Here is a 17,216-nt window from a genome sequence, read left to right as displayed (position 1 = left end):
CCCCAGGATCCCATTTCACTCACACCTTGAAGCTAACGTAACCTCATTGATAGAAAAGCTTAGTAAAATCCCCGGGATAAACAAAAAATGGAGCTCACTTTCCCTGTAATCGACTTCTCCAAACTCAATGGTGAGGAGAGAGCAGCCGCCATGGAAATGATCAAAGATGCCTGTGAGAATTGGGGTTTCTTTGAGGTACTAAATGCTATCAAATGCGTATTTTATAGAACTTTTACTTGGTTGATTCATTGGTTTTAATGCTTCTAATCTTTTTGTTGTATGTTTGTTTACTCTTTTGTTGAAAAGTTGGTGAACCATGGAATATCTCATGAGCTGATGGACACTGTGGAGAGGCTGACAAAGGAGCACTACAGAAAGTGCATGGAGCAAAGGTTCAAAGAAATGGTGGCCAGTAAGGGTCTTGAGGCTGTTCAATCTGAGATCAATGACATGGATTGGGAAAGCACCTTCTTTTTGCGCCACTTGCCTGAATCTAACATGTCTGAAATTCCTGATCTTGAAGAAGATTACAGGTCAGAGTTCACTTCCTTTCTTATACTGTGTCAATGATGAAAAATGGCCTTATGTTTAACTTCTTTTTTTCGGACAACAGAAAGGTGATGAAGGAATTTGCAGTGGAGTTGGAGAAGCTTGCAGAGCAACTTTTGGACCTGTTGTGTGAGAATCTGGGGTTGGAGCCTGGTTACCTGAAAAAAGTGTTTTATGGGTCCAAAGGGCCAACCTTTGGTACCAAGGTTAGCAACTATCCTCCATGCCCCAAACCTGACCTAATCAAGGGACTCAGGGCTCACACTGATGCTGGTGGAATCATCTTACTCTTCCAAGATGACAAGGTCAGCGGCCTTCAGCTTCTCAAGGATGGTCAGTGGATTGATGTTCCTCCTATGAAACACTCTATTGTCATCAACCTTGGTGACCAACTTGAGGTATACCAACCAAGCACTCACCGTTTTTTTCACACTAATTCCACATAATAATAATAATAATAATAATAATAATAGGCTATTTGGCTACGTACGGAATATGGAATAATATTGCAATTAATTAATTTCTTTATTGCATAAAGCACAAAGCCTATATATGTAAGTGGGAGGACAAAAGTTATTCCAAACTAGATCAATTCCAGCTGGGGACTAATAATTATTTTATAAGCCCCATTCCTTGATATTCTTGCTGACTATTTTTATCTGCTTGAACCAGGTAATCACAAATGGTAAATATAAGAGTGTGATGCACCGTGTGATTGCTCAAACAGATGGGACCAGAATGTCCATTGCTTCCTTCTACAACCCGGGCAGTGATGCTGTTATATATCCAGCACCAGCTTTGCTAGAGAAAGAAGCTGACAAATCTCAAGTGTACCCCAAATTTGTGTTTGAGGACTACATGAAGCTCTATGCTGGCCTCAAGTTCCAAGCCAAGGAGCCAAGGTTCGAAGCCATGAAGACCGTGGAGTCTGCAGTTAACTTGGGTCCTATTGCAACTGTTTGAGTCCTTCAGTGATTGAAGAGCGATGGGTTTTAATTAGCAGTGTGTTTCTGTTAATAAGTTTAGTCGGCTGATGGATAAATTCTGTTAATTATAGTTCTGGAATTAGTGAGTGCCTGCAGGTGTGGAGCTTAGTAGTTTAAAATAAGCTGAAAAAGCTTGTACTAAGAATTCCTCAGTTATATATGGTGCCTGGTCGCTAGTGGCTGTGCTTTAAATGAGATGTTTTGGCTGTCGGAAGTGACCAAATTATATTTGACATGAAAAATTGTCCTTAAGATTCTGTTTTTGGCTTTGTTAGGCTTCAATAACTCGGTGTCTCATTTCTGTCTTTAACATTTTACATACTTGGTGCCGGTGGGTTCTCCTTTCAACACAACAATTTGTTGTTGCCAACTTGCCATTCTCTTATTATTCCTGTACCAAAGATTACCAAACCAGCACTTAAATATCTCCATCAACTGCTTACTACAATATCAGCTCTCGGGTTAAAACCAGGATAGCCCAATGAAAAAAGAAAGCTAGAGTTGACCATTGCCAAAAGCTGTTCTATGAGCAACTGCTGCCAAAATTAATAATAAAAGCAGAGAAATCACATCTCCGCTTTTAAAGGAAAATAAAGAAATATTTATATCATCTTTCCGTCAGCCAAGCGGCCGATTAATGCTTATTATGTTGCTTAGATCATAATTATTATGTTTCTTGGATCATAATCCAAAGGTGAGCTAATCAAGGCTAGAGCTTGTAATATCCACACAAACTCCAAGTGGAAAACTGATAGAATCCACTAAACTCAATGACAGGAAAGTTCTCAGCAAGATCCTATTAAAGTAACATAAATTTAATATCATGGTAATGGCCTGTTTTTCAGTGCCCATTAATTATATAAATTGATTTCCTTTTCATATGTTCTTCGCGGGGCACCTTGGTAATCTCGGTTTACAAGTTCCCAAAGTAGCATCACTAACTATTGTAATACCCTTTTAACCTCCAACTTAGTTACCCAAAATCCAAATAACATTGATTAACGTAAACTATTTGAATGAGAAAGTGACCAGGACACTTATCCGAATAAAAAGAAAAGAAAGTGACCCCAAGGAGAATCAAAAAGGCAATTTCAAGGTCACAGTCGCCATAAAGTTACTGTTTTTTTTTACTGTCTAGCTGTGCTAAAATCTTGCTATGGAAAGTTGAGGATAAGTAGACAAGGTGACTAAAACAGATTACAATGTGAATGCCGTAGGAACTTTGCTTATTCAATCTTAACACTAGGAATATGCCAAAAAAAATTGCAACAATATTTTAAATAACAACCAATTGGAGGAAAAAAACTCAACCCTTACTGCTTCATCCATTTGACAGCAAAGGACATGAGAATGGGGAGATTAAGGGAATCTACGCTCAGAATTCAAGAAGCACCCACCAACAGTCAAACAACAAAGTTTGACAAAGAGAATTTTCAAGTGTTGATAGTCGGAAAATTCCAGAAAAGGCATTCAAGTAAAAAATAAACATGTCACAATTTCCAACTTGACTGTGCAGTAGTTAGGCATAAGCAAATCTATGGTAACCAGCTAATAATATTAATATGGAATGGATGTAAAGAAAAACAGCCAATCAGGAATAGAATTCTGCCATTTACATAATAGAGACAGACACAGACAGACACACACAATAGGTAAAACAAATGAGTTGGGCATTACAACCACACGTTAAGTTAATATCAGATGAGAAAGAAAAGGATATGCTGTCTGTCCATGAGCTACTTGTTACCCTAGACAACACCGTGCTGCTTGGACCACTTTCTTTTTTGGTACTTTGGCATATATATCAACATGTCATAATAACCTATACCAACATGTTTTTTGTTGATCGAAAATAAAGTCGATTATTATAGCGAATTTGACTTCAGAGCCTTGTTGGAGTGTCTGTCATCCCCCAGAAGGGCATCATTCAGTGTGAAGGTGAGTTGGTGGTGTTGGGAATTATGAATAGAACCGCTAACTAATTCCACCAGCACCACCATCCTACTTTTTGCCCTGGCCATCATGAATTGTTTCTCTGCCCCCCTAGTCAGTTAGAATCTAGAAGCAGGTCATCATTATTATTTCTCAGTGCACAGATAATTAGAATCAAATATAACGTCTATAGGCTACCGACCGGAATTTCACAAACTCGCTCAGAAATATGTAAATTAACGAGCACGTAGTAAATCCGATTCAATTGGATGCTAGTGTTTATTTGCATGGTGAACTTCTCACCAAGTCAGCATCATAGAATGGACAAGGGAAAAGTACTCTATTATCTGCGGATCTGTAGCCAATTGAAGGATCAAAGTCGAAAGGTTTGAATAGAAGAATCTAAAGTTTGGAAATGCTGATTGTATTGTAGAGCACATTTGGGCTATATTTTGTAACTCCGTTTAATATGTTGGGGATTTTACTTCAAGTGTGTCAAGCTAGCCACAGTAGCTATGACCTGGGGCTTCATGTTCATTCTACAAGTTGCATTTTAATGTCAGGAAGAAAAACAAGGTAGGTTTCACTTATTCTTTACTTTGTGATTTCTCCAGGTAGCTAGAATTGGGAGAGAGTACTTAAAACATTTAATAGAAACAAGTTCTTAATTAGTGGGAATAATAATCTAAAGAGAGCTTGTTACAACTTTGAGGGGAAAACCCTTGTAGACTGTACCCCTAAAATACGTCGTGTATGCTATACCGTGCTATTGCTAGTTCATGTTTTCGTATTTTGAATGCAGCTTCATTTTCCCCCACCAAAATATAGAAGGGCTCAAACTCTAGTGCCCTGTTTAAATGGATTAGGCCGTGCCCCAACTCTTATAGCCCATTCAAACTTTAATAATTAAATAAGGGTGTATTATTATGATCAGATAAGCCATTGGCAGCAGCGTCTCTAGGGTTAAGCCTCTATAAAAACCCATATATAAAAACACCATCCCTGCAGCCAATGCTTCACTATTCTTATTCTGCTCGTTTCTGTTGCTTGTAGAATTTCTTGTGTCTGTTTTTGCTCTCTTTTTTTCTTTTTTATGGGGTTCTTTTTCTTTATTCAGTACTCAGACTTTCGTCAGAAAACCTCTGTTCGGTTTTAAAAGTGAGGAGGCGGCTTATAAGATTGTCTCTTCATAGGGAAGAACATTGAGGTATATCAAAAACGAAGGCCGAGATATCGTTTCAGTCGTCATTTCTCCATTGACGATCTGATTGTTGCTCGTCCACATTTGCTTTTGGGTCTACCCTTTCTTTTCCTTTCGTTGTTGCATCTTGTTTCTTACATCCAGCTATTAATCTAGCTACGCCGGGTCTTCATCTCAAAAACCCATGCGGGTTATTCGATTGTGTACCTACGTAGATTCGAATCATAAGGGTAACCCTGTTTATCAAGCGGTAATCGAGAAATTTGCTTGAATGAGTTTACCATAAAAGTAAAAAAAGAAAGCCGCCAATGAACTTAATCAACTGTTTAACATTGGTTTCAAATATCATTTATTTCTGAAAAGCGAAAAGAAATTACTTGGATCTTCTGTAAGACCTGCGTCCATTTCAGAGTGAGGGCATGGTCTAACCAACAACTCCATTCATTTGACTGAAGCTAAATTCCAATGTTTAGACCCTTAAAAAACGTTGGTAATTTTCCCCACTCGAGAGAAATTTTGACAAATGAAAAGGCCATTTTTAGTTATTGCTCCTGTCTAACAGGAAACCTTTCCCCTAAGCAGGGAGGATATACAAATTTGAAAACATTAACTATGAATCAAAGCCATAAATTGGAGGGAGATATGCAATTTTCTTTTATGCTCATACTATACATGTATTTCATCTTTTACACTATGTTTGTAGACTCACATGAGTTCATCATCTATTTCTCTCAACTGTCCTGATTTGCTTCACTTGAGAAGGTGTTAAAGATTTCTTTATGCAGTCTACAATGCCTTCACAATCTGCTTCAGGAATCATGCAATCAGGCGTGTCTTCAAAGCCATCTTCTTCATATGAATGAGGAGACCGAAGGTTTCCATGAGTCTGACAAGCCTTCATTGTCTTACAATGTTCAGCTTCATCATCTCTGATGTTCATAAACACATCATACAAATTCTCTGTAGATATAGGCATGAAAATACAAAACCACTCATTAGCATTGGATTTAGTAATAACATGGGTTGTAACACTGTTAACACCTATAGCCCATGCAATGGAACAAAAGTAAGGTGAGGAAAGCAAAATCCTGGCCTTCACCTATTTTTGGTCTTCGTGAACAGGGTGCTCTATCAGTTTGAAATTCATCTGGGCAGAAAATTGGAGAAATTGTTAGACCCCAATATGGCATAATATAAGACTGAACCATGCAGTTTAAAAGGAGGAAATACTCACCGAACAAGTATAAATCACCTCCGGTATAGTACTTTATAGCAACCTCGGGAGCAGGCTTCTTCTTCAACTCATCTAAAAGAAACAAAAGGAATATATCAAGTCAAAATTGGTAAAGTCAGTAACAAATAAAAAAAAATGAAATGCATATCTACTAAGCTAACATAGTGGAGATCATACTTGATGCAATACAACAATTTATTTTCAGATTGGTAAAGGGCAATCACAGAGCAAGCCATTCACATATGCAAGATAATTGGAAACTAGAATTGTTGCCAAACTTGTGAGAAATGATACATACACAAACTGCAAGCTAGATAAGATAAGATGAATGACATGGAAATGGAAATGGGAATCTGACATCTTACCTCCTTGGGCCTTGATAAATTTATCATAGGTTTCAAAGGCATGACTCTCCACACATTCAGAAAAATGATCTGCAGTAGCCATGAAACCAAATATATCAAATTAAGTACCATAGATGAATGAAAGTGAGCAAGTTTCAATCTTAATGACCCACTCTACAGCATGTATTTCATGTCCTATGCAATTAGAGCTATGTTACTGTAAAATAAAATTCAGAAAAGAAAAAAAAAGACTTCGAGAATACAAAAGCATTTTCTCTGTATGATGAAATCACAAAAAAGCAACAACAGAGCAGAAGTTTTACGTGTTTGAACTGAGCAGAGGTTAAGAAATTTAAAATATTCTCTTTGGTCCTTTCTTGTTAAAACTGGTAAAATAGGTTGAAAATAGGGTAGCAGGGGGTTGGATGTATGCAAGAAAGACTACCAACTAAATTAGATGGCAACTTTGGTCTTGGTAACTGCTTATGTCCATCAATAGGTTTTCCCTAAAAGCTCATTAGTAAGGGGATTTACTGGAGCTGAAAATGTCCTTTTATCATTCAGGATGAAGGAGCCAGAAGAATGAAAACAGGTGTGTGTGCACAAAGGGGCATTTGCAAAGTGAAATCCAGATAAATGTACTTACATGCCATTCTTGGGCTTAAGGTATACATGAAGACTGTCATGAAATAATAAAAAATTGCTATATGTTGAGCAAGAAACCGGTCAAACCACCAAGAATTCCCACCCAATTCCTGAAACCAAATATGATAAGAAAAGTCATCTATTTGAGGCACAATATTACAAGAACAATAGGGTCATTAAAGAAACAATCCATCATCTTCACCGTCTATAATTTTCAATTTTCTATGCAACTCACTCTAAATCATGTCATGCTAATCAGGATTGTGTTCACAAGTCGTTCAACCAGTATAGGACCTTACTTCCATGATAAGCAGGTGGTGCATCTCGTTCCAACTCTCAGCAAAATGCACTTTTAGATAGTCAGCTCTCCTCCACCAACCAAAACTCTCATACATGTGCAGGACAGATATAAAGGCTGTCATAAAGACAAAAAAAAAAACACCGAAATATCAACAAAAACTCTTTCAAGTAAATGAAAGATAATATTAGAAAGCTCAAGCAAAATGTTAAAAATAACAATAATTTCCCCTAAATGGCCAAAAGCTATAGATAAGGTGTTGCACCTTTCTGGTGAATCAAGTAAATAAAGGATGTGAGAAAAAGGTCACTGACCGAAATAAGGAACTCTGGCAATTGTTTCCAACACAAAAAATCTGGCATAATCTCTATCACGGTACAACGTATCAAGTATCTTTATAACTGAATCCTGAAGAAAAATAACATCAATAACAAATCAAATTGGCTGAACAAAATGGGTTGAATTATACTCATTCCAACAGAAATTAACACAATCAAATATGTATATACATATATAAAACATTTTACCGTGAGGAAGATATTCACAGATTGTTCAACCTTGATGACCCATTTCTCCAAACTACTAGATGATGAATTCCCGCGAGATTCCTCTACTTCTTCAATTCCATTTCCTGGGAAACTCGTCGTCCGAAATGATTTTTCTACGAAGACATCTTCTTCGTCTTCCTGCAGGATAGTTGCTTTCACTGGATGCAACTTCCTACAATAAAAAAAACCATAAATTAATTTTATTTTCTGATAATTAGAACGTGGTGGAAATGAAGAGTTGGTCGAAGAAATTTACCTGGATAGCGGAGGAACGGAAGGGGTGGAGTTGCAACGCAAAGGGTTTTGGAAGCTGGAAGGAAGAGGGGTTTTAGGACGTCTAGCTTTGAAGGAGAAAGAGGGTGCCGAGATAGCAAAAGCCGATGAAGAAAGACTCATCGCTTCGGCGAATTAAGAGTAAAGAAAAATGGAAAACTAAGACAGGCGAAAGTGGGAATTGGCGATTGACAACGTAAGCGCCGGCTTTGGGAATTCCGAGTTTGGCTGTCAAAAGGCAGTTCAATGGGCGCATATTCCCGGGTTGTGCCAACTGTTTACGACTTTTATTTTATAATTTAAATGGGCTTTTCGGCTGGCTTTTGAGTCCATTAATGAACACGATGGGCTATTTTGAAGGCCTTTCGTGCGTTTGTTGGGTTCCCATAAGACCCTCCACCTTGCTTGTTCGCTAATAATTTTTATAATAAATATTTATTTATATTATTATTTAAGCTCATAAATAAATTTGTGTCACGAGACAATCCAACACAAAATCAATTTAAAAATGATTAAGAAATTATTAATTTTCAAAATAAAATTATGAATATAATGATATTTTCACCCAAAGAAATCAATTGCATCAAAAGTACATACAACCAAACACAACAATATATGTATAAGCGGTGTGCAAAACAATACTCTAATATATCACATATCATGCACAAACACACGTATACATCTCTATTAACATGCTAATCATATTCAATTGTTATTTACCAAATTTATAGAGAAAATACACATCAGTCTTTAATTTAATCATTATAAATATAACACTTTCATGTTTCCATAATAATCTCAATCTCATCACATTATTAAATTTCACAACTCATAACTCATGTTTCCAAATCAATTTCAAAATACAAATATAATCATAATTCCAATTCTCTTTGTATATAAATCATCAGTGGTGGAGCCAAGAGGTAGGTAGTGGCCCCGGCCCCTCCTTAAAATATAAAAATTTTCATTTAAACCTTTTATAATTTATAAATTTTGAATTAGTAATAGTAAAATTACACTTTGACCCCCAAAAAATAATAAAAATTTGATTTAATCTTTTAAAAATTATTAAAGATATAATCTATTAAAGTGATAAATTTATATTTTTACTATCGTAAAAATATACAATTTAATTCTAGGCCCCAAAAAATTTTTCTGACTCCACCACTGTAAATCATTCATATTTCACTTATACTATTTTCATATCCATATATGAATCTTTTATAGTTCCCTCATGTAATATACATTCACATGTATACTTTGCTTAACAATTCATCACATAACTATTTTCATAGCTATCAATTTATTCTCACATAACTATTTTATTTCATTTAGTATAACTATATATACATATTTGTGATTTAGTTGAGCTAATCAGCTGATCCCATCGGCAGAGGTGGCTGGTAGAAGCCCTAGCACCCCGTAAAATGTAAAATTTTTATTTAGGTAATTTAAATTAACAAAAATAAAATTATACTTTAACCTTCTAAAATTATAAAAATTTGATTCAATACTTTAAAAATTATAAAGATATAAATTATAAAAAATTAAAATTTCATTCCATCCGCCTATCATGCTAAAGTTGATTAATCCTATGTAGAGTACCTTATTACAGGGAGGGGAAATCAAACACATTTTGCAAATTCACAATTTATAGAAATTCATAAGATAAAACTTTAACGTTAATTTCATTATAAATATTAATACTTAATTAGAACATGATTCAAATATTCGGTCTGTTAGTATCTAAAACTATCCGCCCAAAAAAATATAAAACCCTATACAGTCTGTACGAAAAAGATTACGTGTACGAAAATTGCATCTAGTTAAAAAATACTATAAATAGAGCGTTGAGACAGGTAATAACAGAAAGAAGACAACTCACTCTTCTTCGAAATGGCGAAGATGATGGATATGGAAACCAAGATTGGGAGGAGATTTGAAGGCAAAGTTGCAATCGTCACCGCATCCACCCAAGGCATTGGCTTCGCCATCGCTGAGCGTCTCGGCTTGGAAGGAGCATCTGTTGTCATCTCTTCTCGCAAGCAGGTTTCCTTTTCCCTTCCTAATTCCTTTTTAATCTCTTCACTTTTTTTCTTCTTCTAAGAATACAAGGTTTGAAGTCTTTCGTGAAATTTTGAATTTTTATGATTCATGATCTGTTGATTTGTTAAGGTTAAACAATTACCGATATCAGTTAGACCGTCTACGGAATTTAAGTAGGATAAGAAGTTTCTATTGATTTGTTAAGATTTTCATTTCAATATCGGTTTCTGTTTTTTTCCCCCCTTTGCCCAACTAGTTAAAAAAGTTAGAATTTTGAATTAAAATTTATTTTTAATTCCTTCTTAATATAAGGACGGTGATAGATGTTTGTGCTTTCGGTGTGATTGCAGAAAAATGTGGATGAAGCAGTTGAAAAGCTTAAAAACAAAGGAATTGAAGTGTTTGGAGTGGTTTGTCATGTCTCAAATGCACAACATAGGAAAGATCTTATTCAAAAGACTGTTGATGTTAGTATATGTTTATCCTATCTTTTCTTTTCTTATTAATTACACAATTATCATTGTCCTTCTATATGATTTTCTTCTGAAATTGGAAAGTTCTAAATTCTAACTTCAAATGTCTCAAATCCTTACTTTCTGGAAATGCAAATGGTGTTTTATCTATCAAGGACATCTTTATATCGGTCTATGCTAGTAATTGGCTGATGTTGTATTTAATAATAGTCGATTTAAGAATTGCCGTTTTGTTTCAGAAATATGGAAAAATAGATGTGATTGTATCAAATGCTGCTGTAAATCCCTCTGTGGATCCCTTGTTGCGAACCTTGGAATCTATCCTTGACAAGCTCTGGGAAATAAACGTCAAAGCAACTGTACTTCTTCTACAGGTAAATCTTTTGGGTGAAGAATAATGTTCAGAGTTAAAAGGACATACAAGGGTTCAGGGTAGTTTATATGATGCATGACTCATTATGATCAGATGATCAGATTATTGTTGTTGCATCTTCTGCTTTCTTTTACCTCTTAAATTACGCAGCGAGCTAGCCGTATCTTGCCATAGAAGCTTACTTGGTTACATTTCCACAATGTGTATTTGTTAATCCTTGACCATTGTTCAAGGAGGGAACATGACTTACCTTCTTTGTATATCTATTGCAGGAGGCAGCTCCTCACCTCCAAAAGGGTTCATCCATTGTTATTATTTCCTCGATTGCTGGCTATAATCCACAGCCCGCTATGGCTATGTATGGGGTAACTAAGACAGCACTTCTTGGATTGACCAAGGTTGGTGTTAGGGTTGTATTTCATCATATGCTAATTATGTTTTCGAGATTTTCTACAACCATGAGATCTTTTCATCTTCTGAACATCACATTAACATGTTTTAGGCACTTGCAACTGAGATGGCCCCTGTTACTCGCGTAAATGCTGTCGCTCCAGGTTTTGTTCCTACCAACTTTGCAGCATACATCACAAAAGATGAGGATGTGGTAAGTAAATGGTGTGATTCTTATTTTTGGTTACACTCTTGGCTGAAGTGACGCCCCATGTCTTGTAAAGAACTGAAATTGAGTTGCAATGTTGCAGAAGAAGGTTAACGAGGAAAAGACCTTACTTGGAAGGCTTGGTACCCCAAAAGACATGGCTGCTGCAGCTGCTTTCTTGGCATCCGATGATGCTTGTTATATTACAGGGGAAACTCTAATAGTGGCAGGGGGATTGCCCTCTAGACTCTAAGGATACTTCTTTTACTAGCTAATAAGTCCTTCCCTTACAGGAAAAATTAAGGGATACTTGTAGAGATATCTCGTCCTTTGTTCCTTATTTTTTATAACTAGAAATAGTTGTCTTCAATGGAACAGCTCTGACGGAGATCAATAAATTTAATAGGCTTCTCTTTCAATTTAATAACCTTCTAGTCTTCAAGTGTTAAATTGTCTTTGCATGCAATTGATTAACAGGAAAAGGAAGATGGTACTGGCACTGTGATATTTGGAACCTTTCTTTCATTCTTAAACACTATTTACATTATGACATCCAGTTGCAAAAAGAAACTTGTATGAAACGCGACATATTTACACTGGGACAACATCATCATTCTGGGTATCATCACATGTCAAAATAAGACCTTCCACATATGTTGGGAGGAGGCACCTGCTCCATTGACACCCTGTTGAGATAGGTTCTGATGGTGGAACAATCATGAGCACGTTATCATGGCGCCGCACAACCCCCATCACACTTACGGTGCTCCCTTCTTTTATGCAACTGTCACAACAAACGCCCTCTTTTATCAGCACTGGACTGAAAAGTTACTCATAATGATACTACTGAGGTTCATAATAGTCCAAAAAAAAATGGCATACCCTTCTTTTAGGCGCATTATACAATCATCATTAGAGAGATTGCGCTCTGCTAGCCAACGTAAAAGGCTTGGAAACGAGTCTCTGTTTTCCTTTGTTACATCAAGTACAGTAGCAGGTTTGATCATTGGAGCAACCTTAGATCCATAGCCTGCTTTGACTAGTGCTCTTAATCCAGATTGGAAGTCTGATATGTAGAAATCAGCAACAAATTTCTGTTCACAATAAAAAAGGGGTTGTTGCCTATGAGAAAATTTACTTAGAAGCTGCATTTCTTAGTTGGCTAAACAGCACTGTCATTGATTCTGAATATTTTTCTGATGCAAAACGTACCTCAGAATGTTTACATCCCCAGGAGAAGCAACGCTGCTTAGAATTTGCAGATTTCCCACCCCATCCTTTATACTCGTACAACTCTGTGGAAACATAAACACATCTTGGCTCCCTCTGGTAAGATGACTCCAATGGAATGCTGCCACAGGTGACGACCTACAATTTCATTAATTATTTAGGAAAATGAATACATGAGAATGAAAAAAAAATTAAGGGTCAACTGGGAAACTTAATAAAACATTAATTTCAGCTTTCATCCTTAAGATCGCATAATGAAGAACAACTCAATTTGAAGAAGACAAAGTCCATAAGGACAAAATGACTGTAGGCTTCCACTGTCAATACATGTAGTTCCCAGCATAATACAATGCTGTACCTTACCAGTGTATTTGGCATGTGAAGCATGCCTCCCAATGAGCCCCATGATCACGTGCACAAAATGTAACACTTAATACGCGATCATGAGTGTTGAAAGCGAGAACCCTGTCTTCAGTTGAGTACAGGAACACCATAGCATCAATATATGACGCAGGTGATAAATACGTCTACGCCAACTACCTATAATTGGTTCAGCGTTATGTATTGTCCTTTGAATAAAAGATCATGAGACCTCCAAATCAGGAAAGTGCCAACTGGTTATGCTCACAGGTAGAGGAAAACAACTAATAGACTAAGCAATTAACCCATAAAAGATTAAAAAAGTTTTCCAGCAAAGAACATGAACATGTACTAAAACCCCATTTAGAGATTGCTTATAGGAACAAGGGCCTTCATTTGCAAAACACTATAAGATGGTGAGACTTGGACACATACATTTAGTTTCTGAGTTCTGATCGGACCTGAACTCCCATCGTCACTGACAAACATATCCCCCGAAAGCAGTTTCATCTAAAACTAAAACGACCAATAATAAACAAATACCCAAATCAAAATGGGAGAGGAGTTTCAGAATGCAACTCCTACGGGTAGCAAAAAGGGAGTTTAAATCTCTCCTATTGAAACATTAAAACATGACATAAATATGTGTTCAATTCTTGTATATTAACAAAGGATTCTGTTTTTTAATTTTATTAACAGAGGATTCCAATTCGGAATCTTATAAGAACGATTAACCAACTGAATGAATCCAGAATCTAACTCATCTAACAAATGCAAAAACTAAACTCCTAGATAACAATGACAAAAGATGAATTACCATAAAAGACGTTTATCAAAATGGTTATTAAAATCACAAAATAATATTAATAATAAAACTTACCCCCGTCACTTTAATATATTGGCCATCAACAGCACCTCTAAGCTCAGCATCTGGGTACCTCTTCACGAACCCAAATAAGCCTTTCCTTCCCCAAATACAGTTCCAAACTAATCCCAACCCCATGGGTGCCACCAACGCACCTACAGCCCCAAGAACCACCACCTTCTTGATGGCTACCATCAGAAACGCACCCACCAACAACCCCATCGCCACCACCACCATCACCATCCAAACCACCGCCTTCGACAGTCTAAACCCAAATCCCACCCCTTCCCCGAGACTAGTCACTGCTGGCCCATACCCTGCTTTCCCCGACACGGCACCAGATTGCCCCGCCTGACCGAGCTGTTCCGACCTGCTGGGACCGGAGCTGAGGGGACCTGAAGTGATGAGCCCAGTGGGCTGAAGCGGTATAGTCCCAGAAGATTTCCGGATCGGGCCCGAGTTAGACCCAGATCGCATGGATCCACTGTTGGGCTGAGAAGAAGAGGAAAAGCGTGAGGGTTGCAAAAGCTGTGGCTGCTGCTTGGAGTTGGGGTTTGAGTTGGGATTTGAAGGAGGAGCACTGGACGGGGAATGATCAAGCACTGGGATGTCGAACATTTTGCCCAGCTCTCCGGATTTTTTAACGTTACCACCTGTATAAGGTACTGCCCGTAACGGCATTGACGGCTGCCTTTCTTTCAGCTGCTCCGGCCTCCCCGACACTATGAGCCCATTGCTTAGCTGGTGAGACTGAACCCGTGAACCCATCTTTTTCTTCCTTTCTTTTTTTATCAACTTAATCAGTCTATTTTAGCTATGAATATATATAGAGAGAGAGAGAGAGAGAGATTGGAGGGAAGTCGCAGAGACTAGAGAGAGTGGTGAAGGGAATGATGCAGGAAGAGGAGTGAAGCGGGTGAAATGAGGAGAGTGTGTTGGAGGAGAGCCATAAGGACATGTGTGTCGTTTTGTGTTTCAAATGACGGTGCTGCTCTGCTCTCTTCGTTGTTTTGAGCTTTGCTTTAGCAAGTGAGACAAGAAGCACGGCCTACAGTATGGGTCCCCACGCTTTTCTTCTCTTCTCTTTCTTTTCCCTGAATTTACTTTTTCAATTCTTTTTCTTATAGAATAATGAAATCCAATTCTTATCCCTTGTGATGGCTACTACCCGTACCCTGTCAGGTTGTTGTCTAGCAACCACCGGTGGCGTTGTATTACACTTGATCTTACCCAAAAATGCCGACAATGAGGGTATACAACCACCGTGGTGTTTACCTGCACGGTAAACCATATCACTTATAATATTAAATGTGAATAAAGCTTTGTAAGGAGCTGTGCATGGTAATGGAATAAATGAGAGTGAAAGGGGGCCCCTGAAAGCCTGGAGAAAAAGGTTGGCAGTGAATTGAGGAGTGAAGAGGGTTAATGATAATTGGGGTCCTGTTACTAATGTTATCACAAGATCTTCTGAAATTGGAATCTATCCTTTCATTTTTTTGTACAATCATTGAAGGGTTTAGGATAATCCAATCACAATCACCACCGTCCCTCACAAGCTTTCTCCTTCCATTTCTTCTTCACTACTACAACTACTTCCCATTCATCAAATGCATTACAAATATTTTTATTTTAATGCTAAGGATATTTTCAATTTTATATATGGCTTTTTTAAAACTAGAGCTTAGTAATTTTATAAATAAATGTATTATACTTAAATTAAATCGGATTAATCTATAAATATAGGTTATTACAGAAAATAATTATTATTATATTTAAGGGTGAATATTCGATCGAATCGAATAAAATTAAAAATAATTTTGGGTCATTGTAACTATTGTCACCTATCGTAATCAAATTTGTTATTAACTTTCACTCCTCGTAATTTATTTATTAATCTTTTATATATGAGTTAGTTTCTTTACTTGCTTAGTTGCTTCAATCATCTTCCGATTCTTATCACCGTGTATTTTAAAATTAAAAATATATTAAATGTAAAAGATGTGATTTTTATTAGAATTTATTTTAAAGGTAAATATGAAATTGATACCAATAGAAAATTTTAACACGAATATTGAATGACATCATCAATAATTCAATTTTAACAAAAATTGATAAAGATTCAACATGATTAAACAATTCAACAATATAGATAATACAAAATGTAAAATTTCATTTAATGATACAAATAATTTAAGGGAAAGTAAAAGGGTTTAAGATAAAATGAAAAATATTATAATTTAATATTTGCTTTATACGAAATATTCGAATTATTCTTAAACTTAAAATTTAAAAAATTCGAGTTGATTTGATTACATTAAAATAATTTTACTGGTAACGAACAAAAATGAAAGAGGAAAACCGCGCGCAAAAATAAAAGGAGAAAAAATGAGGTTTAAATTAGAGGCATAAGTGTCCTGCTGATATAATGCAAGGAATACAAAAAATCTGATCAAGCTTGGAGGGTATTCTCGTCCTTTTCTTTTAAGATGTGGGTAGACCCAAAATTCTCTCTATAATTAAGTTGCCTCCCTTTTCTTTAATTTATTCCATTATGCTTCTTTGCAAACTAGTCTAATCATTGTTATTCTCTTAAAAGAGTAATTAGTTAAAATCTAATCGAATCAATCATTGTACTCTCCAATGTGTTCATCATAATTTGTTAGGGTAGCAACAATGGACCACCAAAGTTAGGTTAGATTAGGGGATCGCATTATAATGCTTATGTTTGTACTATCAAAAAAAGGGAACAATTTGTCAAGGATTCATTGGCGTACAACAATTAAGGTATTTTTTGATGAAAACATTTTAATACATCTGATTTTGCGTACTGATTAGTTTAAATCAATTTGATATATGTGTAGGAGGATACCTCATTTTCATCTCTTTTTTCAAAAAAAAAAAATTCAAATATTCAAAATTTTTATACCAATTGCATTGATTCATTTCGTTTAACTTGCTTCTCTTTGTTGAGTGATTTTCTGTATCTCTTCTCATATGGGTTAATTCTATGTATTTATATGATACAATCATTGTTCAGAAATGTGACATACTAAGTAAGTTTCCATGCATGATAATATGTACCCTACCTCAGAGTTAACACGTGTATACTTAAATAGTTCACATACGCAGGGTTTGCACCATGTGTAGGCGAACTCATATTACATGTCCTCCTCTAATGCTCGCCCATATGCGAACCCATACAAAGTGTGTGTAACACCCTTTAACCTCATACCGTCGTCGAAATAGGGTTACGAGGTATTA

At 36.4% G+C, this 17,216-nt stretch overlaps 4 protein-coding genes and 1 non-coding gene across 6 annotated transcripts; 3 read left to right on the top strand and 2 right to left on the bottom strand.

The window, feature by feature from the left end:
* LOC105769639 (1-aminocyclopropane-1-carboxylate oxidase) lies at nucleotides 1-1,787 on the top strand. Its single transcript, XM_012590409.2, has 4 exons — nucleotides 1-195; nucleotides 307-533; nucleotides 614-947; nucleotides 1,222-1,787. Exons 1-4 carry the CDS (start codon nucleotides 88-90, stop codon nucleotides 1,510-1,512), a joined length of 960 nt encoding a protein of 319 aa, XP_012445863.1. The 5' UTR covers nucleotides 1-87; the 3' UTR covers nucleotides 1,513-1,787.
* A 2,832-nt stretch (nucleotides 1,788-4,619) lies between these two features.
* LOC128041499 (small nucleolar RNA snoR111) lies at nucleotides 4,620-4,752 on the top strand. The gene has a single exon (XR_008196518.1). It is a non-coding gene; the product is annotated as a small nucleolar RNA snoR111 (small nucleolar RNA).
* A 372-nt stretch (nucleotides 4,753-5,124) lies between these two features.
* Nucleotides 5,125-8,267, bottom strand: LOC105770523 (ubiquinol oxidase 4, chloroplastic/chromoplastic). The gene is made up of 9 exons (XM_012591750.2): nucleotides 7,994-8,267; nucleotides 7,717-7,909; nucleotides 7,504-7,597; nucleotides 7,191-7,306; nucleotides 6,893-7,001; nucleotides 6,268-6,336; nucleotides 5,903-5,974; nucleotides 5,768-5,815; nucleotides 5,125-5,628 (listed from the first exon to the last, which is right to left on the bottom strand). Exons 1-9 carry the CDS (start codon nucleotides 8,131-8,133, stop codon nucleotides 5,387-5,389), a joined length of 1,083 nt encoding a protein of 360 aa, XP_012447204.1. The 5' UTR covers nucleotides 8,134-8,267; the 3' UTR covers nucleotides 5,125-5,386.
* Nucleotides 8,268-9,850: 1,583 nt separating this feature from the next.
* LOC105768703 (short-chain dehydrogenase/reductase SDRA) lies at nucleotides 9,851-11,927 on the top strand. 2 transcript variants are annotated; one of them, XM_012588810.2, is made up of 6 exons: nucleotides 9,853-10,059; nucleotides 10,407-10,523; nucleotides 10,769-10,903; nucleotides 11,175-11,300; nucleotides 11,405-11,506; nucleotides 11,604-11,927. In XM_012588810.2, exons 1-6 carry the CDS (start codon nucleotides 9,907-9,909, stop codon nucleotides 11,751-11,753), a joined length of 783 nt encoding a protein of 260 aa, XP_012444264.1. In that variant the 5' UTR covers nucleotides 9,853-9,906; the 3' UTR covers nucleotides 11,754-11,927. The 2 variants fall into 2 exon arrangements, with proteins under 2 accessions (XP_052486993.1, XP_012444264.1); XM_052631033.1 differs by lacking the exon at nucleotides 10,407-10,523 and having other exon boundaries at nucleotides 9,851-10,059.
* Nucleotides 11,928-12,005: 78 nt separating this feature from the next.
* On the bottom strand, nucleotides 12,006-15,311 carry LOC105768701 (uncharacterized membrane protein At1g16860). Its single transcript, XM_012588808.2, has 4 exons — nucleotides 13,971-15,311; nucleotides 12,713-12,868; nucleotides 12,383-12,594; nucleotides 12,006-12,284 (listed from the first exon to the last, which is right to left on the bottom strand). The coding sequence occupies exons 1-4, from the start codon at nucleotides 14,721-14,723 to the stop codon at nucleotides 12,092-12,094; spliced, it is 1,314 nt and encodes a 437-aa protein (XP_012444262.1). The 5' UTR covers nucleotides 14,724-15,311; the 3' UTR covers nucleotides 12,006-12,091.
* Nucleotides 15,312-17,216: the final 1,905 nt, after the last annotated feature.

The sequence above is a fragment of the Gossypium raimondii genome, chromosome 5 (assembly GCF_025698545.1).
Source record: "Gossypium raimondii isolate GPD5lz chromosome 5, ASM2569854v1, whole genome shotgun sequence".
Lineage (NCBI taxonomy): Eukaryota > Viridiplantae > Streptophyta > Magnoliopsida > Malvales > Malvaceae > Gossypium > Gossypium raimondii.
The sequence above is the reverse complement of the archived record's forward strand: the minus strand, read 5'-3'. Positions and strand labels throughout refer to the sequence as shown.

Excerpts from the sequence above, each read along its gene's own strand:
- LOC105769639 (XM_012590409.2), top strand. The coding sequence starts at position 88 with ATGGAGCTCACTTTCCCTGTAATCGACTTCTCCAAACTCAATGGTGAG. Across the intron at positions 196-306 it reads AGAATTGGGGTTTCTTTGAG|TTGGTGAACCATGGAATATC; the intron begins GTACTAAATGCT and ends TTTGTTGAAAAG. Across the intron at positions 948-1,221 it reads ACCTTGGTGACCAACTTGAG|GTAATCACAAATGGTAAATA; the intron begins GTATACCAACCA and ends TGCTTGAACCAG.
- LOC105770523 (XM_012591750.2), bottom strand. The coding sequence starts at position 8,133 with ATGAGTCTTTCTTCATCGGCTTTTGCTATCTCGGCACCCTCTTTCTCC. Across the intron at positions 7,598-7,716 it reads CTGTGAATATCTTCCTCACG|GATTCAGTTATAAAGATACT; the intron begins GTAAAATGTTTT and ends ATTTTTCTTCAG. Across the intron at positions 6,337-6,892 it reads CTTAAGCCCAAGAATGGCAT|ATCATTTTTCTGAATGTGTG; the intron begins GTAAGTACATTT and ends TGGCTACTGCAG.
- LOC105768703 (XM_012588810.2), top strand. The coding sequence starts at position 9,907 with ATGGCGAAGATGATGGATATGGAAACCAAGATTGGGAGGAGATTTGAA. Across the intron at positions 10,060-10,406 it reads TCATCTCTTCTCGCAAGCAG|AAAAATGTGGATGAAGCAGT; the intron begins GTTTCCTTTTCC and ends GTGTGATTGCAG. Across the intron at positions 10,904-11,174 it reads CAACTGTACTTCTTCTACAG|GAGGCAGCTCCTCACCTCCA; the intron begins GTAAATCTTTTG and ends TATCTATTGCAG.
- LOC105768701 (XM_012588808.2), bottom strand. The coding sequence starts at position 14,723 with ATGGGTTCACGGGTTCAGTCTCACCAGCTAAGCAATGGGCTCATAGTG. Across the intron at positions 12,595-12,712 it reads GGGGATGTAAACATTCTGAG|AAATTTGTTGCTGATTTCTA; the intron begins GTACGTTTTGCA and ends TATTGTGAACAG. Across the intron at positions 12,285-12,382 it reads ATAATGCGCCTAAAAGAAGG|TTGCATAAAAGAAGGGAGCA; the intron begins GTATGCCATTTT and ends TTGTTGTGACAG.